Raw genomic sequence first — 25,663 nt, forward strand, 5'->3', positions numbered from 1 at the left:
TAGTGTAAAAATTAGATATCTTACTTCTCTATACTTTGCTAGGAACAAGACATCCCTTAAAACTTGGTGTAAAAATTTACTACTCAAATGTTCTCCCTTTATCTAAAAGGAAATTAGTAATTAATTATACTTTAGTTTATTTATAACTCACGTATTTAACACACACAAACATATATATATATATATATATATATATATATATATATATGGCTACATTATATTTTTTCTTTTTTATTTCTTTTCATCTCATCTTATATACCTAATACTTCCTTTCTTATATCCTCTTTTATTCATAAAGAAAAAGATATATAATTTTTTTTTTATAAATATAATTTCTTAACACGTCTGTGAACTATATTTGTCTATTTAAATTCAATTCTGAAAGAACACATATAATACATTATTTAAAAATGCTAGGAATGTTTTCCCAACACTATTAAATAAAATTGATTGTTCAAACAAGAAATTTATGTTACTTTTATTTATTATTTAACCAATTTCACATGATTATGTGAATTTATAATTAGTAATGTTTAATTTTTAATTAAAATAATTATTATAAATTCAAAATTTCTAACATACAAGACAATCAATTATTCACTGAAGGTGTAAAAAATAATCCATGAAAATATACTTACGAGAGAAAATCAGAAGAAAAATAAGATGAAATGAGAAGAAAAAGAAAGAAGTGAATATATATGTTAAGTATTTACAATAACTCAAACTTCTAAGTTCTTCTTCAGAACATGGAAATTTATTAAATACACTGATGCAAAACATATAATATATCCATCAGTTCGAATTAAAGGCAAATTGAAGAAAAATGTACCCTTATCAAAAACTGGGTTTTTTGTTTTCCTACAACTTCGGCATAAAATTAATCTCTACGTATGTGGCTAAGGCTATGTCTAAGAATCCTATACATAAATAATCTATTTCTTATACCGAACCGAACTAAGCTCTTCTCCACTATTCCCCTCGTTGCAAGGCCTTTTTGTACGATTAGAAATCACAAAGAACCCAATTGTGGTGTAAGCTATAGCACAACACTTACCCAACAAGATCAAGACCATAAGACTAGTGATGAAAAGCAAGGTTTCAGGCATGTTGGAACCAAGATACCCTTTTCTACTATCTCCAATATTTAGCTTCTGTTTCCCCAACCCACTTCCATTTAATGATCTGGATAGGTAGGATTCAGAGGATGATCCTGAAGCCTGAGTACTCGTTGAAGTAGTGCTTGATTTGGTTGAAGCTGATAATGAAAATGGGGTGAATTGTGAACTTGGAGAAGTGGAAGTAGCAGTGTTTGATGATAACTTGCTTGCACTTTCGCTCGAGAAACCATCCTTTTTCGTTTTCCTCTTGTAATTCAGCTTCTTCGCCTGTAAGAAGATTATTTATCATAAAAGGAAAATAATTTTCATGCTTACATTTTGGAAAAATTATTAGATATAGTTCAAAATTATCAAATATTAACAATCTCAATGATTCTAAAAATGACACATTTTTATTATTTGATTACAATTAGAAATCATATAATCTCTCACTATATAATAATTTCTCCAAATAGAGAGAATTTGTCCTAAATAAGATGGATGAATTAATATCACTTCTATATCATAAATGACTTTATCCACAAACTGATTAGTATAGATTAGCATTATACACAATAATGGAAATGTTAACAAGATTTCTTAAAACATTGAATCTAATAACGGTTAACATATTCATGGTGAGGGCATGTGGTGCAAAAATTAAACAACTTATTTTCTAACCTACATAACACTAAAACCAGACCAAACACAAAACTTCTTTCAGAATTGAAACTGGAACAATAAATTACTAGATTACAAAGCAGGTTAATGTTCGTCGTGCACCCTCTTGTACCATATACATGCATATGTTTATACATGGGAATCAAGGTTTTAATTAAATCAGTTGCAGTTTTCGTTACGATCTTTTGTAGAAAATTAGAAACAAATGCGGTTATTAAAATCTTGACGAGGATTATCTATGAAGAACATGATAAATTAAAGAGATTGCTTACATAATAGGAAAAGACACAAACTAATTGTGCATGGAGTTGGTGCACTTTTGCAAAGTTAATAAATGGTGTCAAATATTCACGACAGAATTTTTCTATCAGGACAAAAAAATGTTTGAATCAAATTCTATAATTATCGTGATTCTGAAGGCCTCTCGATAATCGCATCGAAACATAACATAACCATATTTGCCATTTCAGAAACTAGAACGTAACCCTAACCCTAAACTATAACAAGACATTCAAAATTTCAGTTAACATTGATGCAAATGGAAGGAAGAAAAAGACAAAGACAAAATCTAACCAATGACGTGTGATTCAAAGCCGACACCAGAGCCTTGCGAATGGAATTACTATTCTCTTTGCCAACCTTTTTCCGGCCACTCATGCTATTGTCAGTTTTCACGGCGACGTTTTTTGTCGTCGTGAAAACTGACGAGAATGCGGCCGGAAGGTGGAAGCGGTAGTGATGCTTCTCCGGCACGGCAATGTAGGTGAAGATGGGGTCGACGCCCCTCGGCGAGGGGGCGACGTCGTCGGGTTTGAAGCACCGGAGCAAACGAAACCTCTTAGGCTTCTTCTTGGGGGTCTCCATGTCGGGAAGACAAGGCCTCGAGTTGGACTATGAAACGGTGTCGGCGGTTACCGAAACGGTGTCGTGTTGGCGGTTAGGATTTGGCGGTTGGAGGAGAAAAGAGAGAGGGTTTGGGAGGCCATGGGAAACGGGAATGTGAAGAATGAGGCGTGGGAAAATTGATGAAGAATGTGGTTTCTGATATTAATACGAAGAATGTGTGGGGTTGTGGCGTTTGAGAATTGATGAGACCCTTTGGGTGAAAGGGTCTTATGAGAAAATCAAAATGAGGGTGAAATGCTTGGAGAATTGAATGATCAAATAAGATTTGCATTTTAGAATCATGGCTTTTGTCTTGGTGATTGTTTCCCGAAATAATTCGCACTAAAATAGTAATAAAAGAATCTGAAAAGGCCCTTAAAAGTGGGATTTCGTTTAGTCATTTACTTTGTTTAGGTTAGATGGTAGTATATCAAGTATATAATTTTTGTGATGCAAAGTGTTAAATGAATTGTAGTTTTAGCTTTTGAAATTTTTATTTTTTTAAAATTATACATATAATTCTCTCTAATTTCGATTTATTTGGGGGATAATTTACTTTGACTATTATTATTATTATTATTATTATTATTATTATTATTATTATTATTATTATATTTTTGGTGCTTGTGAAAAGGTCTTATCTATATTTATAGTTAGCTATATCCTATATGTAAAGACTAATTCTTTGCCTTTTGTTTTTGTGCACACGTTATTCTTTATAATTTTAATCCTTTGAATGAAAATAAAAGTTTTTTGGGTGGTGTATGTTTTTTGTTGAAACATGTTATTAAATTACAATAACCGTTTACAACTTCCACTGTGTATTTTTAAAGAATGCAGAAATTTTTATTTCGTTTTGTCTTAATTATAACATTCAAAACACTCTTAATCTCTCATTTTTTTTGTACAAACTCTTAACCTCGCATACTTTTATTTTATGAGTTAATCACTTATATACTGTCAGTGTAAAGTTTTTTTTTACATTAGCAATCAATTATATCTTTTAATTGTGTCATGTCACTGTTAAAAGTAAATATGTTTATAGTGACATGACATAATTAAAAGATATAATTGGTTGTCAATGTAAAAAAGTTTCACATTGAAAGTATATAAGTGATTAACTCTTATTTTATTTAATTATTATTATTTTTCTTCAGTCCTTCGTAAATTTATTTTTAAAACATCTCACTCTCTCTGACCAATTATTCAAAATCTTTCGCACACTTTAATTATCGACTATTCACATATATTTAACTTCAATTATCAATTCATTTGTTTTATTTTATTTTTTAACAAAATACATAAAGACACAACGTGTCTTTTTTACCTTTATTTTAAATAAAAGTTTAAACTTTTATGTAAATTAATTAACTTTTTTACATAAAATCTAAGATAATTATTGTAAAAGAACCCTTTTTACATGGAATCCAAAAATAATTATTTAAAAAAAAAAAAGCTCTTCCTAGATGAATCATATTATAATTGATGAAATATGACTTTTAAAAATTTAATTGTATTTTTCTTTCATTTGTGTTCTTGAAACTTTCATCTTACCTTCCTCACGCATGAAAGCACTCCTGCCATTATTGTTGTTATGATTTTGACATTGATGACGCTTTACTAACAACGAGGTTAAATTGTCCCATGAGGACTTATGTCATGGTGAGAGAGTGTTGCACACAATGAGAGAGTTGAAGTCTAAGAAGATGTTGGAGTTGAGGGAGAAAATGTCACTTTTGATATAATTTGTAGGTTTTGATGTGGCAATTGTAGAGTGTGGGTTTGCCTTAGGAGATGTGGAGGGCATGGAGCATGTTATCACCATTGAAGAGGTGGGCTAGGGTCCTTATTGCACGAGGAATTGTGGGTTAGGGCCTTTTTTCATATATGCATTGTTGAGGTAGGATGGTGGAGATTCTTTCACCACTTCAAACTTCGTCTAAGGATTTAGAATTTAAGATTTAAGTTGCAGGATTTACTTTAGGAGATGTGGAGAGCATGGAGCATGTTGTCGCCATCAACGAGGTGGTGGGATCCTTATAAGAGGAATTGCGGGTTGGAGCCATTTTTCATGTATGCATCATTGAGGCATGATGAGAGGGATCCTTCATGACCACTTCACACTTTGTTGGAGGGATTTGTCCATGGGGGTGAAGTTTGTGACAACATACATCTTGGGACTATTAAAGGTTTGAGCAAAGGGTCTATAAAATTGTTGATGTTTTGATGGGTGAGTCTAGTTTGGTGGAGGAAGCAATGGTGGTAATTCTTTCTACATTGTCCATAATATAACTAATGTAGAAAGTGTTCTCATTTTACATCAATGGGTCAACATCAATCCTATAACTAATATAAAAAAAAACTCACTTTAATGAAATATTAAATGTTTCCCTTGCATTAGTGATTATAGCATAAACATTCTTTTGTACTAAATTTAATCTAATCATAACAATTTTTAATGTAAGGAATAATTTTATTCAATTCAATATAATAACGAAAAGGTATATAACAATGTTTTGCATTATTGGATAAATATACTAGTGAATTCACCTATGTGGTTATTGGGAACAATATATCTTAACAACAAAAATTCATAGAAATAACACTAACAACGAAACAAGCATTACTTCACATAAGAGTTGAGAACAATATCATGGCATTAAGGAAGGTTGGATACGATACACATTTTTTGTGTTTTAATTATTAGTTATCTTTATATTGATATGAATATGTGTATCAAAAATATGAATGTTGGATTAATTTGCCATAATTATATATGTTTTCATTAATGGTTAAAACAGAAAGAAAAAAATATGGATGTGTGGATCAATCTGCTTGGAAATTATACATGTGTTCATTATAGGTTAAAATATAAAAACCTAAAAACAAACAAAATCTTTCAAAAAATTACACATGTACATCAATTCAACTACAAACAAATGTAGATGAGGACATAATTCTACATCAGTTCACCCAAAAATCAAGGTACATTAGGATATAATTCTACATCAATTCACCCAAAAATCAATGTAGATTACGACATAATTCTAAATCGAATTATAAAAAAATGATGTAGATTTATGTATAAATTTATACCGATTTTTAAAATAGAAATGATGTAAATGTGTATAATGCACTACATAAAACTGCAATCCCTAAGGGTATCTACCTATTTATATATGATGGGATCCTATCTTTGATCTTAGCAAGTATGCTATGAGATATAATAATGAGGAATGCACCTTCCCATTCGAAGGTAGGGTTAGTCATTCTCCTTTGGTTCTACTGTTAACCCACAACTAACATGACTTAACCAAGTCAGATGGCCTCAGATATGATGATAGGTACGGTACGATGTATTCTGCTAAGATAAAATATAAAATACTCAAGCGGGATCAATCGTGAAGAGGGAAACTTATCATTATACGAATCTCATTGATTTAAAAATCCATGTAGAAGTCTATACATTTTCGAAGTTACTCTATTCTACATCAATTTTAAAACTGATACAGATGGTTTCAAATAACTAGTGTAGACAATGTGTCATGTGGTAGTGTTTGCCCATTTTTAATTAAAAATATTAGGTACTATTGTTGAAAATTAAGGATTCATATTCAATTATGTGTTTCCTAGGTTTAGACTAATTTACTAATTTATGTGTTGTTTATTTAATTTACTTGCATTTTGTGTGCAAGATTTTGATTTTATTTATGAATTGGGTGTTTTAGGGATTGATTTACATATGTTCAATGATCATGATTAGAAAGATGCAATTTGATTTATCTGACAGTGTAACTTCGTACTAGCCATTGAAGTGATCGGTAATCTTATTTAGATTTTGTTATTATTTTACTTAATGTTCAACATATGATTTGTCCAATTCTAATTCCTTTATATGTTCTCAATTTGTAAGTAATAACTGATAGGTATTGCAAGATGAACATTCATTATACAGTGCCTTGCACACTTGAAATGTTATGTAAACTGTTACTTGTAACTAAAAGATACCAAACTTAAAATTAGATTTCTATGGATTTCCTCAAGTGGTGAATAAGAGCCTATTAACCCTGGTTTGGATGAGAAAATTAGGTCTAAGTGTTGGTTTGATGTAGTTGGTGGTATGACGACCAATGGACAATTCTATAGAGTTGAAGACCTTGCTCGTGATTTTAAAGATGGATAGAGCAGTCACCTCACACATAAAAAGAAAGTATCTTGTAACAACTAGCATGACAAAGTAGAAGACATTACCCATTTGAAACAACAACTAGTAGAAAATGAAGTGGTAATTTGTCAGCTGCAGTAGTTTCAATTAATTGACATATAGTTCTTATATCCTTTGAACAAATTAGCCAATAACAAAATGCCAACAAAGATCAACAAAACGAGTAACAGTAGCAACACCAAAATGATCAAGAGAAAAACCAACAACAAAACTCTCTCCATAATGGTAATTATTAGATTGTATTAAAAAAATTATGAATGTGTTTTGAATTTATTATTATGATGTATTTTGAATTATGAATTTTTTTTACATACATTTATGTTGAATTCTAAAATTTATGTTGGATTATGATTATTATAATAAATCTTAGTATGTCCTTTTAAATTTATTTTGAGAAAGTTTCTTTTATAAAAATTAAAAATAAAACAAAAAAAATTTATCCATCGATAATTTCATTAATATTTACCGACAAATTTATCTGTTAGTAATTTACTTTATATTTATTGGAAACATATCGATGAAATATTCATCAATAATAAATAATCATTATATTTCGATAGCAACGGTAATTTTCAAATGATATTGGAAATTACTAATGGTTGTTTTCCACAAAAATAGTCATCAAAAATTTCCAACGAATAAAATAAATTTGGCAAATTTTTTTTTGACACCTATATATGTGATGATATTGTGTTCGTCAAAAATCCTAGATTTTTTTTTGTTTATGGATATTCACTATTATCGATGGAATATGACCGTTAAATAATTAGCATTTTTTTTTCTAGTAATGAGTTGCTGTGGAACAAGTCGTTGTGAAATTCATCATTGTGAAACTAGTTGTTGTGCACCATACTATATAATTGTGCAATCTTACTGCATGACATGTGATTTATTTATTTTTATTTTTAAATCCTTCAAGTTCTTCTCTCATTCTCTCACACTTGAGACTTCACATAATGGATCCACATGTAGATTTTCAACATTTGCTAGATGTGGATGAACGTCATGCTCAACGAAGAGGAGACCTGTGCAAAAGAATTCGAGGACAACGTAGCTGATTGTCTAATAAAAAATATTTATTCAATTTATTATAGTAGCAATTTTTCACTGCTACTATGTTAATATTATAATTTATTATATCAAAATTTCATTATAATTTTTAAAAGAAATTCTCAGTATAGATGAAGATGGAAAGAGGTAAGAGTAAGTGAAGGTTCTTGGATATAGTATGTTGCACTTGCCTTGTATCTTTATTTAACTCTTTTCAATTACAATATGTACACGTTATGCGTCTGAATTACGTTACCAGAAATTACTTGCTAAATTCCATCACTATATAGCTTAGTGAGGAAGCAAAGTTGAGAAAGATTGAAACTAATTCGAACACAAGAACAGCAAGTGTCGGTGTCAAGTGTCAACTAACCAAATTAAATCGTGAAATTCCTTTGACAGTTAGAAAGTCTTTGAGTTCACCTCAAATGTAGACATAGATTGCTACACTCAATTTTTCAGTATACGTATGTGAATACAAAATGGACTTAAAAGTTGTACTTTGCAATCACTTTAGGATGTGATTTTAAAACCAATCCTATCGCTTGTAATTACCCATTTTAAAAAATAAACTTAAAATCAAATTTACTTGTGTATATATATTTTTTAATAATCAATTAGTAGACCAAAATATATATCAAGCAACTTTTTGTTAATTACTAATATCCTATTAATTCAAATGGGATTCACTACCACTTTTTAAAAAAATTATTATGTATAGATCATATGTAATTTTTTTGGAGTCAATCTTGTTCAAAATTATATAGAATTATTATAAACGAAAATGTTTCATTTATCTATTTAACATAATTTATGTCTTAAAATTGAGATAGAACAATTGTATTTATTAATTGACATGTCCTATGATATAATTTCTTTTTCTGTTTATGGTTTTTTAATTGTATACAAAGATTTAACCCAAAACCTTATTGATGATACAACTATTTTAATGTAATACTAAAGACCTTAATGAGACAACAAATTTACAATAGGATGTTATTCTAAAATAGGATGAAATTTCTTAATGAGAAATAATTTTAAATTGAAAAGACTGATTTCTACATAAATATAATATTATAAGAAGAAGATTCAAAAGATATCAAAGTAATTTTTACCAATTATTATACTATTCAATAATTTTTTATTAAATGTGAATTTTTTAAAATTTATTGCTAGATTAAAAAAAATTTATTCTTAAATCATACAAAATTTTATATTAATTTAAGATGATTTGATATTTTATTTTTATAAAATAAAATTAATATAATATATATTTATAAATATATTAAAATATAAATATTTTAATTATTTTTAAATTATTGTCTAATTTAACAAAATTTGATATATATATATATATATACAAAATAATATGAAATTATAATTTAACGATTAAATTAACAAATTCACGTTTAATTAAAAATTATTAAACATTATAATAACCAGTAAAATTTACATCAATATTATTTAAAAAATTTCTTATATTGTAAAAGTACATATACGCCATTTTTCTAACTCCAAGTGTGTGGTTCAGCGGTAGGGTTGATCCACGCTTAAACAAGGTCAGGGGTTCAAATCCTGCCTTGTGTATGTAGCTGCGTTAAATCTTGATGCCAACTATCTCACCTTTTGAGGTGTCTTCATCGTAGCGAGGAGTGAATACTTCGGGACGAACAAAAAAAAAATATACACCATTTTGTACTCGTTGTCTCTTCCACTTAGTTATATTATGATTTTCACATGCATTAGTTGATCTTATTTTCATCACCTTCTTAATCTCGTGTCTGCGCAGGAAACAGTTCACCATTAGCCTCCATTACTTTCAAAAACCAGAGGTTATAGCAGCCAATATTGAAGCAGCTATATGCAAAAAAGTATTGATCCCATCATATATTCATATATATCTGTTATTTGACCCATTCTTCTGTGGAAATTTCAATGTTAATTAATGTCAACGTTCAGATCATAGTGCTGTAGTTTTCTCGTGAAATGTTACACGATTAAGTAAAGTTTTCGTCTCTCCTCTCATTTTTTTCAATGTTAGTAAAAATAGTAATGGCATCAAAGATTTCAATTCTATTTTAAGAGGAGAATTTGCATCTTATATGTGATTATAATTTATTGAGAGAAATTAATCACCACGATAGATATTTAGTATTTACTATTATTAGGAAAAACTCAAGTCCCACATCGATTAGAGATTAGACAATTGAATAGTATATAAGTGGAAAACAACCCTCATCTTACAAGCCGGTTTTGTAAGGTTGAGTTAGGCTTCAATCCACTATTCTAACAACTATGATTGAAAGAAAAGGAAAAAAAAACTTAACTATTAATAATTGTTTTGAAAAAAAGTTTTCTACGAAACTCTAACTCTAGATATTTTTAATAAGGGTTTAATCATTATGTATTAATATCATAATAAATTTATTATTATTGATTAATCAAAAATTATTATTAATGTGACTTTTAAAAAAATTATTACAAAAGTTAACAAATATATTATGAAAAATGCTGCTTCCTCCGAAAGAGTATGTCGAAATTTCTTCCAAAATATTAAATAATTAATTTAAATAATAAATTTTTAAATTAAATAATTATTTATAATATATTTATTAAAAAATAATAATATTTTAATAATTTGGACAATAAATTTGAAACACGTTCGACTTCTATAACAATACTCATATATTATATATGATGTTTTACAATTAAATGATAGTGAACACTTACTACTATCGATAGTAAATACTCTAGAGACGAACCAAAAATAATAGTGAACATTATTTTAGATTTAAGTAACTTTTTTCTCTTTTAATATATATTCTTGTATGGATAATGCTTGCTATATTTTTAGGGGAAAAGAGATTATAATAAAAAAATAAAAAATAATGTAACTTCAATGAAAATTGATTTATAATAAATGGAAGGTGGGTTAGTTCCACCTACTCCTTCAAACATATATACATCCTTCAATATTATTAAATATAGTAGTAAAATATTTATATAGCCCTCGCGTGGGTAGAAATATGCAAACTTTGTGTTAAATTAAATATATATATATATATAGTTAATCACGTATACATTCACAATCAATTAAATTGTATCATGTCACTGTTAAAAATAAATGTAATTATATCTTTTAATTATATCATGTTACTGTTAAAAATAAATGTGTTTATAGAGGCAATGATTAACTTATATATATATATATATATAACGGTCACTGCAAACGTCTGTACGCGTGTTGGATTTGATTTACCAGATAAATCGTGTTTGAATCACGTGTGGTCCCCACCTCAAATATCTCCTTCTTCGAACTTTCCATTTTTTCACAATGTTAAATTATCTATACCATTTTTTTTATTATAAATAATTTTTATTTTTATTTATTTGTACAACTTTTTAAAATCACGTTCGGATATATTAATATATTTTATTTATTTATTTAGAATTACTCATATTCATTCTTTCACTTTTTTATTTTATTCTTAAACTACTTATAAGTAACTTTTATAAAATTATTTATTTCTTTTAATACAACGCAGATTTTCCTGTTAATCACAAATAAAAAGTAGATTTTACTTTTTATTTAAAAAACTAAGGTATCTCCTATTCAATAACTTAGAACTAATTAATTGAAATAATGAGATTCATTCAAGAAATTAACTACTCACAATAAATGATTTTCCATATATAGATTATAAATCAAATTATAACCACATATATAATCATGTGATACTTTGTTGGTACAAATGAAAGGATAAGTAAAAAGAAATTCTCATAAGACATTTGATAGTAATTCAAAATAATAGAAATAGAATATAATATAGAAAAAGCCTAATTATTAGAAGAAGAAAAATATGAGATATATTCAGAAATTACATAATAATATTATAAATTATTTTAAATATTAATTATTTTTTAATTCAAAAGCCAACCGTAAACATCAATTTAAACTAGACAAAGACGGTATTAAATTTTAATTGAATCAAGTTTAAATTACAATAAATAGCATATTAAAATTTTAATAAAAATACAAAATAATGTTCAAACAATTGTTGTAAACCTAGAAAACTTTAAAATTAGAGCAAAATTATCAAATAAAAAAAATATAGTACTTATTTATCTATATCTATTATAAAAGGATACATTTTAATAATTATCTTTTTCGTCTTTACTTTTAAGTAAACATTTATATTCTTGAATATAAAAAAAATTCTTATATGAATTTTTAATATTTATCTGTATATAATTATTAGAGATAAGTGTCTCCTTTTCTCTAGTTTTAATAAAGAGTTAATCACCTATATATTGTCAGTGTAAAATTTTTGTACACTAGCAACTAATTATATCTTTTAATTGTGTTATGTCATTATAAACACATTTACTTTTAATAGTCATATGATATAATTAAAAGATATAATTGGTTGTTAGTGTAAAAAAATTTTACACTGACAGTGTATAGATGATTAACTCTTTAATAAATAATAGGTTAAATACATCTTTTGGTCCCTTACAATATTTTTTTGTTTCAATTTAGTCTCACTTTAATTTTAGGTCTCAATTTGGTCCTCAATAAATTAAATTAGTGCAATTTGGGACTTCCGTCCAAATGATTTAGACGGAGTTAACTGTTGGCCACGTGAATGCGTACGTGGATGCCAAAATGCCTGAAAAACCTGAAACCAGAACGGGCCGTTTTGGTTCTAGGTGTATTCAAGTATTTTGGGATCCACTTACGTGGCATCTACGTGGCATCCACGTGGCCACCAGTTAACTTCGTTTAAATCATTTAGACGAAAGTTTCAAATTATAATGATTTAAATTATTGGAGATCAAATTGAAACCTAAAATTAAAGTGGAACTAAATTAAAATAAAAAATATTGTAAGGAACTAAAAAGGTATTTAACCTAAATAATATATCGTTAACATTTTTAATGGTTGGAGCGAGGTTGGAAATTTCCACGTCACAGAGATTCCGTTGGGGTATGGGGCCCACTCCTCTCGAGGAACTCGAGAATCGATAAAATCACTAAAGCGTGCGCGTGACGTGGCAGAACCTCGCAGTGATTCTTCATTTTTTCCACGCCTCCATCTTCCTCTGTCACATTCAGCTTTCACCTTTTTGCAACCTCCAACTACACATATATAACAACAATCTCAATATTCCCAAAACAAAACCACCTTAAAAATTCACAAAAACCTGCGAATTCAACTCTCCACGTTACCTTCTCTTCTCTACGCGCATTTCGCCAGATACTTTCCAAGGAATCCGCAGTTCCTTCGCCAACTCAACCAAACAAAGCACTGTTCCTTTGGATCGCTCTCAATATCTCTCCGCAAAAGCAACGCAACAACGCGCAGATACGGTGCCGTTTCGGTAAAGCATCTTCTTCTTTTTCAATTCTTTTTTTAAAAATTCTGTTTTGGTGGTCATGCACGTTGCGTGATGCGTGTTTGTTTGCACTACGGGCGCAAGGCCCTTTTTGGAAGTCCGAAATGTTTTTCGCCTTTTCCGAATCGGATTCTGTGAGTTGATGGTGGAACTGAAAACAGTTGGTTGCTTTTGTTGTTGGAAACTACTCAAAGTAGAAAGCTCATTCTCTTTTGGTTAGCTTCGTTGTTGTGTTTGCCGAAGTTGAAAAGTGAAAAACGGAAGAAGAAAAAAATATTCGAGAAAAATGGTGGCGAGAGGTGGCAAGGGTTCTGCTTTTCGCTTCCTTGTTAGGAGGTGGTGTGCATCGTCATTACCGTATTGTTTTTGCTATTTTTTTTTTTTATAACTTATAAAGTTTTCATTTTTATTGTTATTATTTTTTATATGGTGTGTTCAGGCTGTTTTTGTTTTTCATCACTTGAAAATTTATTTACTCGCAGAACTTAAATGAAGTTCCTAAAGTGTTTTTTTTTTATTATCAGAATTTGAGTTTTACTATGATAATTCGCGTAATAAATATTTGCATTGAAGGTTGGTGCACTGTGCATTTGACCATAGTAAAATTCCAATTCTGATTTGATAATAACACTAAAAGCATGTGGGGAATTGAATCTAAATTTTGTTGAATTTATTTATACTTGGGTACTTGAATTGCATGTAAATTTTGTTGAATTTATATTTGGGTGCTTGAATTTTGAAATTTTTGTTTTGGTGATGAAAATATGCAGTTTTCAGATAGCAATGGGTGATGGTAGTTATGATAGAGCGTTGAGGGAGTTCTGTATTCCGGATTACATATTAGTGCCGGGATCTGAGGTAAGAAGTGCTTCGCATGTTCCTGCGTGTCCTGTGATTGTGTTCATAAACTCCAAAAGTGGTGGCCAGCTTGGAGGGGAGCTTCTTGTTTCCTATAGTACACTTCTCAACAAAAACCAGGTACACTGTTTTTACAATTTTGTATTTTTCTTTGCAAGTGAGTCATGAAATTTGAGTTTGTTTTTAAGATGGAACGATCTGTTTGACGGTAAGACAATTTTATTTATGTATTAGGTTTTTGAATTGGGGAAAAATGCTCCGGATAAGGTGCTGCAGAGGCTTTATGCTACTCTGGAAATGCTCAAGCACAACGGAGATAATTTTGCGGCTGAAATTCAGAATAGGCTGAGAATAATTGTAAGATGATTGCTTTGTTGTGCTCTCTGGTTCTGATATAGTTGAAGCAATGAAGCAGATTCATATTGCAATGGTTTTATTCTTTGATGATCTTTGATTAGCCTTTGTTTCTAATATCTTCTTTAAAATCAGGTTGCGGGTGGAGATGGTACTGCCAGCTGGCTTCTTGGAGTTGTATCTGACCTTAAATTACCTCAGCCGCCGCCAATTGCTACAGTGCCATTGGGGACTGGAAACAATCTTCCCTTTGCATTTGGATGGGTATTTTATTTGGCTCTTTGTTCAATCTGCTGAACTATATGAATTTTTCATGATCACTTGGATCAGTTTTGATTAATAAGCATGTCAGCATCAAGTCATAGAGTTGAACATTTCTTTACCTTATTTTAAGCACTTAGATCAGTTGTCATTTTGTTTACTTTTGATGGTCGTTTTCTAGTATAAACCTTATCTATCAAATTGTGATTCAAATCATGAACTGCATGGCTAATTTTTGAGTTGTGAATCGAATGATTTTGATTACTATGGTACAAATTATGTCTGGTTGTTTGCTGGATGTTTTCCTTGGACATTTTGCAATATTCATCCATTATCAATTTATTGTATGTGGGTGTTCTAAAATGATTGATAAAAAATATGTTGATATAAAATATATTGAGCTCATACTTTACGAGCGATCTTTCTTTCTAATCATGGTCAAGTGCAAGGTTTTGTTTTGTGCTGGAATCAGTGTAAGAGTTATAAATGTGCTGAGCATGATTTTTTCATTTACAGGGAAAGAAAAATCCAACCACGGATCTCCAATCAGTGGCGTCATTCCTAAATGATGTAAAAGCGGCAAAGGAAATGAAAATAGACAGGTATCTACTCCATTTTATTTGAATTTCCAAATTTAGTGAAACTTCTCACACATTTGCAAAAATATACTCTGGATTCAATATCGTTGCGGAAAACATCAGTGTAACTTTGCTTTAAATTTCTAGAGTTCTGCTGGCTACATATGTTGCATGTGGATTTTGTAAGTGTCTGAGACATGTGAGAGACGACTATGAGTTTGATGATACGCTTCAAGTATTTTAGCATGGCTTGCTTAAATTACTTTGTGTTTTTATTGTTGCATTTGTATATGGTAGTTTTTTCTTCTTCTTATATTTAAGGTATTTCCCTTCGTTGTCCTCCCTTATTTTACTATATTAACTAACTATGCCCATTCAACGCTAAGGTTTCAAAATAAAAGAATATAGGATTTTTTGGCCTTGTGTAGCACTCTTGATTTCTCTCAGAGTAAGAGGTCAGGACAGGAATTTTTATCATGCAGGAAAGAGGCATCATCATGTGTCGGGCATGTTGTGCAATTGGCTATGATTTTAAGGGCACAGCATACATGTATTGGGTTTGTTATGCGATTAGTTTACTTTAAGGTTGAACATCTTTGGTTTTTCTAGATTTTAATGATGTCAATTTTACATCCATTAACCTTGTTGCCCGATCAAATATATATCCATGGTTTTCTATTTGTTGCTAATGTGGCATTTAGATATCAGCTGCTCTGTTTTCTTCTATATCCTGCTTTTTCATAAAGGAACTTGAAGCATGTACAAAAAAAATAAAGAAAAAAACATAGTTAGCATCTTTTGTTAGTTATTTTCCAACTAATAAAGTTCTTTGACTATGCTAAAATTTTATTTCTAAGTGATTCTTTTTTTTTTCAGTTGGCATATTATAATGAGAATGAAGGCTCCAAAAGAAGGTTCATGTGACCCTATTGCACCCCTTGAGCTGCCTCATGCCATGCATGCATTTCATCGTGTGTCTTCAACAGATAAACTAAACTTGGTGAGTTATATATATATTTTATTTCCTTTTCATTGTTAATGTCTGTACGTAATTATTGTGCCAATAAATCTGTACACTTGGAAATAATGAAGGGAATAAAAAAAATTAAAGATGTTTGTGAAGCAACTAAGTCTTTTAATCATTTGATGAAAATAAGTTAATCTAATATTTTCTATTATTAATTTCAGTTAACTTTTTCTTTTCCCAAAAGATTATGGTAATTTGTGGTTCAGGTCAGGAATATGACTTCTGACTGATTCACCGTCAAATACTTGTCCCTCGTTCGGACACCACATAAAATGTATGGTAGGCATTCATAGAACTTTTAGAGTGTCATTAAAAACAATTAGAAGAGCTTAATATGCAGGCATATGATATGATTATCTGGTAATCACATGAATATAAAGTAGGTAACCAGAATTTTGATGGTGTCGGAAAAGCCAAAGTGATTCAGAACACAATCCGGCAATTGCAGTGCTAAGCTTTGATTTCTTTAGCTTTTCTTGTTTGCAAGTCCTTGATATTTTCTTTTACTTTAAGGAGTGTGGGTATTCCATGCATGCTTATCAGTGAACTGTTGTCTGTTTACAGGAAGGTTACCACACTTACCGTGGGGGATTTTGGAACTACTTTAGCATGGGTAAGAATATCAAAATGTTTTTAGCTACAGAAGTTTGAGAATGGAAGACTAAATACATATTTTAAAGCTATTATATTGGTGCAACCGGCAAGTATGACCTAAAAATGTGTGTTCTATGCAGGAATGGATGCCCAAGTATCTTATGCATTTCATTCAGAGAGGAAGTCAAATCCGGAAAAGTTTAAAAATCAGTTATATAATCAGGTACCAAATTCCTCACATATAACATGATATGTTGAAGCAATAACTTATTTTCAACTTTTCAATATTTTTATTGCTTACATCTCCTTATCCTTATAGCTGTACAAGATATTTGGAAGTTAAATCTAATAGGTTTTGTTTGCTATGTTTTTCACCACATTAATTGAGCATTTGTTATCTGATAGACATAGACAAAATATTATGAATCAGAAGTTACTTGAAATGTTCAGTTGTTACTTGTTATCCTTTACTGCAGTCTAGTTTTGAATGTCCTGAATATTCTTTCAACACAAATTTCAATTATCAAGTGACTGAATAATTTATGGTGATCTTACAAAACAGTTCCTTATCATTTGATCAATTCCATATATCATTAGATTTTGAAGCTTTGAGGGGTGTGTTTGGTTTAAGTTAGGGGTGAATTGTGTTCATACTATTGTCAATAGTTGGCCCTCTCATCATGCCTTTTTTCTGTTAACCAGAGTGCCTATCTGAAGCTTGGATGTACACAAGGATGGTTCTTCTCTTCTCTGTTTCAATCTTCTTCACGGTAAGTTATTAAAGAGGCATCAATTATATAACTTTTGAGTTCATTCTGGCAGAAAATTAGTACAATTTATTTATTTGAGAAAAATTTCATAATAGCATTTTATTAAGTAGTGTTACATCTATTTTTCTCAGTCCTAAACCAATCCTGTGCAAAGCCTGAGGTGTGTTTGGTGTAAAAACGTGGTTTTTGTGTACTGGCAGCATTTACACACTCACATGCCACTGTTATGAAGGATACAGTGAGCAACGTGAGTTTTTTAAGAAAATGATAGAGTTGATCCAGCATGAAATTTCCTTTCTGTATATCAATTTAAATTTGCTGTACCCGATGCTTCCACCTCATTATAGTTAGGTATAGAATATAAGAAAGCAAAAACAGTTATAAGTTATGAACATTCTCTCAAATATTTACCTATAGTTATGAATTATGATTCTTTGATACTAAACTGAGACAGAGATAACTGTGACTTATGGTTAAATGGTGATAAATTGCTTGTGAAGTCAGTTTGAAGTTGTAAACAAGAAATACTAGTTTGTATTGGGATATTTCTGTTTTTTTTTGTCTTTGTATCTGTCTTTTATTTTTTATTTTTTTATTGAAACATATGGTGGTGAGTTTACAATTTTGCCTTGTATTGTGGTAGTCTAATTCAGAATGCTAAAATTTTGAACAGGAATATTGCTCAGCTGGCAAAGGTTAAGATAATGAAAAAAGGTCATTGGGAAGATCTCCACATACCTCGCAGGTGACACTTTAAAATATGGAATTATGGATTATCTCTGTATATTTTTTTTTTTTTTGAAACATCTTGCATTTGATGTTGGTATGATGCAAAAGAAGAAAGTAAATAGGACCTCTAACCTTGGTATAATTTTACGAATCCCCACACTGACTCAAACTTTTGATTTTCATATACAGTATTCGGTCAATAGTTTGCCTTAACTTGCCCAGTTTTTCTGGTGGACTTAATCCTTGGGGAACGCCAAATAGGAAGAAATCAATTTATGTAAGTGCCTAATTTCATCTCTCTTTTGCCTATGTTGCAACTTCCATGAATCTTTTAGGGAGCATATTTGTTGTGAACTTAGGCATATTTATTATGTACGGGGATTCTGATTTGATATTCTGTAAATTTTGCCTTTCAGAGGGACCTGACTCTTCCCTATGTGGATGATGGCCTATTTGAGGTAGTTGGTTTTAGAGATGCTTGGCATGGTCTTGTTTTGCTTGCACCAAATGGACACGGGACTCGTTTGGCACAGGTAGGAAATATGGGAATTGTGATCATACCGGCAGTTATTAATTTTTCATTGGTATACAACTACAAGATACTGAAAACAATTTTTTAGGGCTTGTTCGTTTCTTGTTTTAGAATATTGTTTTTGATTTTTTAAGAACAAAAACTTGTTTAAAAACTTGTTTTATAAGGTGACGTTTTTATAATTAAAAATGAAAAATAGAAAATATTTTCTAAACCAAACAATTACTAAAATGTTGTTTCCCATACAAATTTTTAAATATAGAAAATAAAGTGAAGACAAGGTGATATTTTTGTAATCAACAATAAAAATAGAAAATTATTTTTCAATCCAAACAGATACTTTAAAAAAAAATAGAGAAAATTGTTTTGAATCTGCCCAATTATCAAGTTTCGTTCAAGAAACAAGACATCATTTCAATCCCTCTTTCTCTACTTTCTTTTAGCTCATACTATATATGTTTCCAGAATCACTATGTAGGAAGTTGAGGTAGATGCACGAGAGTTTAGATTCAATTCTCACTGTTGTCATCATAATCTCTCTATGGATCAATAATCTTATGTTTCCATGCCGCCATTATCATGCAGGCAAACAGAATCCGTTTTGAGTTTCACAAGGGTGCAGCTGACTGCACATTCATGAGAATTGATGGAGAGCCATGGAAACAACCCCTCCCAAAAGATGATGACACAGTTGTTGTTGAGATATCACACCATGGTCAAGTTAGCATGCTTGCCACCCCATTGTGCCGTTCCAAAAGTATTCATGATCCCTCCTCACCTACCGTTGATCATGAAGAAGATGATAGCAGTGATGAAGAACCACCAGAAGATTCGGAAGAACGGCGCAAGTTTGGTGCAGCTGACACATTCAAATATCCTGATGGATCAATTGATATAGCTCATATAAGTTAGTGTACACAGAAAGGAGTGGCAGTGCTCAGTGTTTGCTGCGCATGTACAAAGTCTAGCAGGGTATGAATGAAAGGGCAGGAGTAAATTCTTTTCTTTTTTTATAGTGCATGTAATTTTCCTTATTCGTTCTTCTAATGTACAGAGAACTTTGGAGGGAATTGTTAAAATGATCTCATGGATAGGGTTATTGCTGTTATATATATAGTATAGTTGTCATACTTCTAGTGTACAGTCCTTTCTGGTTTGAGTACATCTTGATCATTACATAATCTATTCTTTCATTTCAATGTCAATGAGATATTTTATTTTTTTGGTTTCCCATTATTCTTCTTTAGAGATAATTTTTTTTTGAAATTCAGTCTATCACTAAGTGCATGTTTAGTTCTGTATTCACGAAAGAAATCACATAAAAATTGATGCAAAAGTAAATAGTTGTTATTCCCAGTGACTCACATTGAACCAAAATTTATGTGAATCTAAACATAATCTAAATATACAGATCTTTCTTAACAGATATTATAATATTGGTCGATCTCTCTCTCAGCAGCTAGAGAGATTGTTATTGCATGTGTAAAACTTCTATATCCCTGAATTAAATGGAAACCTGTTTTATATTAATTTCATGCTTTGACCAAAAATATCAAAAATAAAAAGAAGTAAAAAAACAAAGAAGGAGAAGTAAAACAAAAAATAAAATCCAAAGAAAGGAAAAATTACAGATTAAAAATTTAAAATGAATGAATGTTTAAATTTCTTGAAGTAAGCCTTGGTTTATGAAATTCCCTTTTTGATGATGAGTTTTGGTTATGAAAGGAAATTGAAATGATTGATGATTTGATTACTTAAAATTGGTTGATTTTTATATGGAGCACGTAACAAGGGCAAGCAAGTGGTGAGATTAAACAAGTAGTGTATCTTTTGAGGAAAGAAAATATAAAGAGAATCATGTCCGATTTTGGAGATAAATTGAACTAGATGAATCTTACTATGGTGATAATAATTTTAGTGATAAAAATGTCATTTTATTAATAACATGTCAAGAAGTCAAAAGGGACTCATCCTCTTTTCTTATTCCAATCGATTATTCTCGGCCAGTAACTAAACTAAGATTAGTATTACATTATTACAATAGAGTTTGTTTAAATATAAGATAAAAAATATTTCTAAACTTATATATAAGCATACGGGTATTGAGATATACTTTAAAATCATTTCCCTTGGCATGTAAAATTTGTTGCTATTTTTTAGTTTTTTTTTTTAAAAGAGAAAACTGTCATAGCAATAGGTACTTCAAATTAAGAGTAAGAGAAAGGAAAATTTGGTTGTTATAGCCAAATTGAACCCAAACACTCAACATTACAATCAACGCAGACATCTCCCTTCAAAGTGTGTCGATGGATATAAAGAGTAGAATGTGAGATTTCCATTTAGATTTTCTCGCATAATTTTTTTTTTACTATCAAAATGTATATTTTTTTTTTAATTGTTTAAATCTTCTCACTCCTTTTTTCTTAGTTAAAGATTAAAATTTTGCTGAAAAAAAACAAACATGACATGTGTGGATATCTCTGCCCAACAAAACTGCGAGCAGGGAAATTTTTGTCAACCTGTCACAGTTTTGTTTCTTAAGCATCAGGATGTCAAACTTAAAATTTTATTCATCAAAATGTCACATTTTCATTTATCATGTGGTAAATGCAACTATCACATTAAAAGATGTGGCACTCCAACTAAGACTTAGGGTAGATAAAAGAGCTGAATCTAGTTATCTAAATTAAGAGTTTTTTTGAAAGATTTTTAGGTGTGATTTTTTAATGAGTGCGAAAATAGTTTACTATCAAATTGGTGTAGTTAAGAGAAATTTTGAAAGAAGAACTCTTAAATGAACCAACCCAACTTCTTACTATTAATAAAAAAAGTGTGACATTTTGATTAATAAAATCTTAAGTGTGGTATTCTGATGCTTAAAAAATAAAAATATGACATGCTAATAAAAATTTCGCAAGCAGACATGGTTAATTTATGATTGTTCAAATATCTGTGTTGAGCTATTTTAAAATTATAACTTCTGATTAATTACAAGTAGGAATTTATTTTATATTTAACTATGAAAAAGAGGCATGAAGTGCCTCTAAATATTTTTAAAAATAAAATAAATAAAAAATATAATAATGTAAGTGATTATTTATAATTAGTTAATGATAATTACTAAAAATATTTTTTTCTTAAAATATAGGAGTATCATCGCCCACAATTATGGAGACAAAAAAAGGATCATAAAAATAACTATTTTCTTTACCTATTACTATTAGTATAGATTGTTTTCAACATTTATCTGAGTGACTAGAAACAATGAATAACCGAAGTTTCTTTAAAAATATACGATGCAATGCTTTACAAAATCTGAAATTTTTTTGAAAAAAAAATACAAATATTTAGTAGTTTAAGATTTATTTATTATTTCAGCAAAAAATAAAAGGATTTATTTATCAAAAAGATTTATTTATGAGAGATAAATTATTAACAGGTTTGTCGGTTGTGACTTGTGGGAGCGTCACAGTCACAGTTTTGAGATCTGAACGTTGCTAATTGAAGCCACGTCACCGCATTTTTGTTTTCAAAATATGTTTAAATAAAAATTTGTATTTTTGTTTTCATGGACAGCTGCTTCACAACAAATAATGACAATACTTTTTTTTAAGGCTAAAGAAAATAATATTAATAATAATGATAATACTTGATAATATATGGATCGTTGAAAATAAAAAATTCTGAGAATACAACCTTTAACATATTTTGTCCGACTTTCTTTTTCATGTGAATTTTACTAATGAGATAACTTATCTTTTATTTTATTTTTTTTAAAAAAAACCTCACATAAAACACATTTAATAATAAAATACAAATTTTTGAAAAATGTCTTACCAAAGAGAATGTTCCATTCTAATTCTTGATTCCAAATTCATTACATGCACAAATAAGACAGTATTTATGTTGAGCAAAAGATAAAATGTGGATAGGAAGATCTGAGTTGAAGATACTAAAAATCTTTTGAAGGCTTCCCATTGTTTGGTCCAAACTACACGGTCCCCACCACAAACATCCCACTCTTGTGTTCCTAACCACTCATATCCCTCAGATTTTCTTTCCCTACATATGATGCTACATGCACACACCCTCTTCCTAGTTTCTACCAGCTTCTGTTGAACCGTTCTTGTAAGTCTTCTATTTAAGTAAATTGAAGGTTTCAAGTTTCAGCTGAAGTGAAGTACTTGGAGCCATGGCAGCCACAGCAAGCACTGGCACTGTCCTTAAACCAACACCTTTCCTTGGCCTAAGTAGGGGAATTAATGCCAACCCTCTTAGAGATGTTGTCTCCATGGGAACTGGCAAATACACCATGGTACTTTTCCAATATATATTACATGGGGTTTTGTTTCCTAATATTATCTCCTTGTTTTTATAGAGTATATATTACCAACTACCAAGTTGTAACTTTAGATTTGTTAAGTTATTTTCAACATGCAACTTACTTAAATTGAATACTCCTCGAAGAATATCTAATGTGAGGGTATATTAGCATTCATGGTATGAAGTTGTTTTAGCTTAACCAGCTGTCTTGAGTCTTGAGTTCAAATTTTGAGTATGCAGTTGTGTTAAATCCAGCTAGAACAGGATTGTCTCTATTAGAAGATGCATGTTGTTTCCACCAAAAAAAATATTAGCATTCATGGTGCTAATATTCTCCTCCCATTTACTTTTTAGAAGGATTACTTTAACAAGTCACAATTTAGATTTGTTAAAATACTTTGGTATAACTTGCTATCACACTTGTTCAAAAAACATTGGTGGAACATTTTTCATATTTTTTCTTAGTGCTTACTGCTTTTAGTTTTTGGGTTGTGTTGTGTGGCTTATGTAGTGTGGTTGTGTTGATGAATGAGCAGGGAAATGAACTGTGGTATGGACCAGATAGAGTGAAATACTTGGGACCCTTTTCAGCTCAGACCCCTTCATACTTGACTGGAGAATTCCCAGGGGACTATGGATGGGACACTGCTGGGTTGTCTGCTGATCCTGAAGCATTTGCCAAGAACAGGGCTCTTGAGGTCAGTTATTTTTGCTTAGACTGCAATGAAAAGGTTCAATTGTTCATAGGACCAAATAACATAAGGTTCCATGTGATGTGATCACAAGCAAACATTCATCAAGTTTCTTTATCATAAACAAATATTTGCCTTTCTGACACAATATTGTAGGTTTTGATTGATTTTAAATCTAAACAAAAATAGTATTAGCAGTAGTCTTCCTTCACAAACATTCTAGGATAACAACTAGAAAGCCTCAACTTCAATTGCTCTTTGAAGTTTGAAGTAAGAATCAACTTCCTTTGCAAGCTTGTATGATTTGATTTAGGTTTAAATTCAGTTTGAATTCTTTTTTTTTTTTTTCAATTTTGATTTTGGTCCTGTACTGCTAAAGTTTGATTTTAAGTCCCTACCTTGGTTTTGATCCCCACACCAAGACCAATTCTTTAACAAAAGGAAACTAGAAAGACTCAATCAACCAAACTTTTGAAGTATAGGAACCCACCGAAATTGAGAAAACTATAGCAATTTCAAATGGATTTAAACCTGTGTTTCATAAAGAAATCACTAAAGGCCAAATAAATTACCATTGGATAAAACTTACATATTATTGGTACTGTTCTCTAATCCTCACTAACATTTGATGGAATCATTTAATTTGCATATATTATATTGGTACTGTTGATATTATATTGGTACTGTTGATTGGAAAACAATACTAATACTACGTATGACACTACATTTAAGTTTTGTTCTTTATTTATCATGCCATGGTGAAATATACTAAACTGTTACCTTCATCAAGGTGATCCATGGGCGTTGGGCTATGCTTGGAGCACTAGGTTGCATCACCCCAGAAGTGCTTGAGAAGTGGGTAAGAGTGGACTTCAAGGAGCCAGTTTGGTTCAAAGCAGGAGCTCAGATATTCTCAGAGGGTGGCCTTGACTATTTGGGGAACCCCAACCTTGTACATGCACAAAGCATCTTGGCAGTCCTAGGCTTCCAAGTGGTTCTCATGGGACTAGTTGAAGGGTTCAGAATCAATGGCCTTCCAGGGGTTGGAGAGGGCAATGATCTCTACCCTGGTGGTCAGTACTTTGATCCTCTTGGCCTTGCTGATGATCCTGTCACCTTTGCTGAGCTCAAGGTCAAGGAAATCAAGAATGGAAGGTTGGCCATGTTCTCCATGTTTGGATTCTTTGTCCAAGCCATTGTGACTGGGAAAGGACCTCTTGAGAACCTTTTGGACCACCTTGACAACCCTGTGGCCAACAATGCTTGGGTCTATGCCACCAAGTTTGTGCCTGGGTCTTGAATTTGGCTTTTCTTGGCCTGGTTTGTGTTAATGAGTACCATGATATGGAGTGGAAGTTTCCTTGTAGATTAATTACTATCACAATGTTTTTCAGATTAGTGGACTGGACTTTTTAAGGTTCATTTTAAAACTCTTGTTGATTTATTAAACAGATGAGTTGGAAGACACAGCAATGTTAAATTAAGGAAGAAAGTGACTTGACTTATATTATGTAACTAGGATAATTAAAAAATGGACTATCAATTCAATTTTTCTGTACCCTATAGATTTAGAGTTGTTATTTAATAGTATGAGCAAACTTGAAATTGAAA

General features: G+C 30.5%; 3 protein-coding genes across 6 annotated transcripts; 2 read left to right on the forward strand and 1 right to left on the reverse strand.

Moving 5' to 3' along the window:
• Positions 1-669: 669 nt before the first annotated feature.
• On the reverse strand, positions 670-2,978 carry LOC114917112 (uncharacterized). Its single transcript, XM_029275175.2, has 2 exons — positions 2,352-2,978; positions 670-1,385 (listed from the first exon to the last, which is right to left on the reverse strand). Exons 1-2 carry the CDS (start codon positions 2,640-2,642, stop codon positions 933-935), a joined length of 744 nt encoding a protein of 247 aa, XP_029131008.2. The 5' UTR covers positions 2,643-2,978; the 3' UTR covers positions 670-932.
• Positions 2,979-13,057: 10,079 nt separating this feature from the next.
• LOC109817135 (diacylglycerol kinase 1) lies at positions 13,058-20,266 on the forward strand. Of its 4 annotated transcripts, none has more exons than XM_020382335.3 (13): positions 13,058-13,319; positions 14,105-14,312; positions 14,427-14,549; positions 14,682-14,810; positions 15,324-15,409; positions 16,262-16,385; positions 16,977-17,025; positions 17,147-17,229; positions 17,709-17,776; positions 18,450-18,521; positions 18,695-18,782; positions 18,922-19,038; positions 19,623-20,266. In XM_020382335.3, exons 2-13 carry the CDS (start codon positions 14,118-14,120, stop codon positions 19,947-19,949), a joined length of 1,461 nt encoding a protein of 486 aa, XP_020237924.1. In that variant the 5' UTR covers positions 13,058-13,319; positions 14,105-14,117; the 3' UTR covers positions 19,950-20,266. The 4 variants fall into 4 exon arrangements, with proteins under 4 accessions (XP_020237924.1, XP_020237920.1, XP_020237922.1 ...); XM_020382331.3 differs by lacking the exon at positions 13,058-13,319 and adding an exon at positions 13,374-13,691; XM_020382333.3 differs by lacking the exon at positions 13,058-13,319 and adding an exon at positions 13,374-13,673.
• A 2,746-nt stretch (positions 20,267-23,012) lies between these two features.
• LHCB3 (light-harvesting chlorophyll B-binding protein 3) lies at positions 23,013-25,474 on the forward strand. The gene is made up of 3 exons (XM_020382339.3): positions 23,013-23,352; positions 23,897-24,058; positions 24,843-25,474. The coding sequence occupies exons 1-3, from the start codon at positions 23,230-23,232 to the stop codon at positions 25,350-25,352; spliced, it is 795 nt and encodes a 264-aa protein (XP_020237928.1). The 5' UTR covers positions 23,013-23,229; the 3' UTR covers positions 25,353-25,474.
• Positions 25,475-25,663: the final 189 nt, after the last annotated feature.

This window comes from Cajanus cajan, chromosome 8 (genome assembly GCF_000230855.2).
Source record: "Cajanus cajan strain Asha chromosome 8, NIPB_CcT2T_4, whole genome shotgun sequence".
In the NCBI taxonomy this organism is placed as follows: Eukaryota; Viridiplantae; Streptophyta; class Magnoliopsida; order Fabales; family Fabaceae; genus Cajanus; species Cajanus cajan.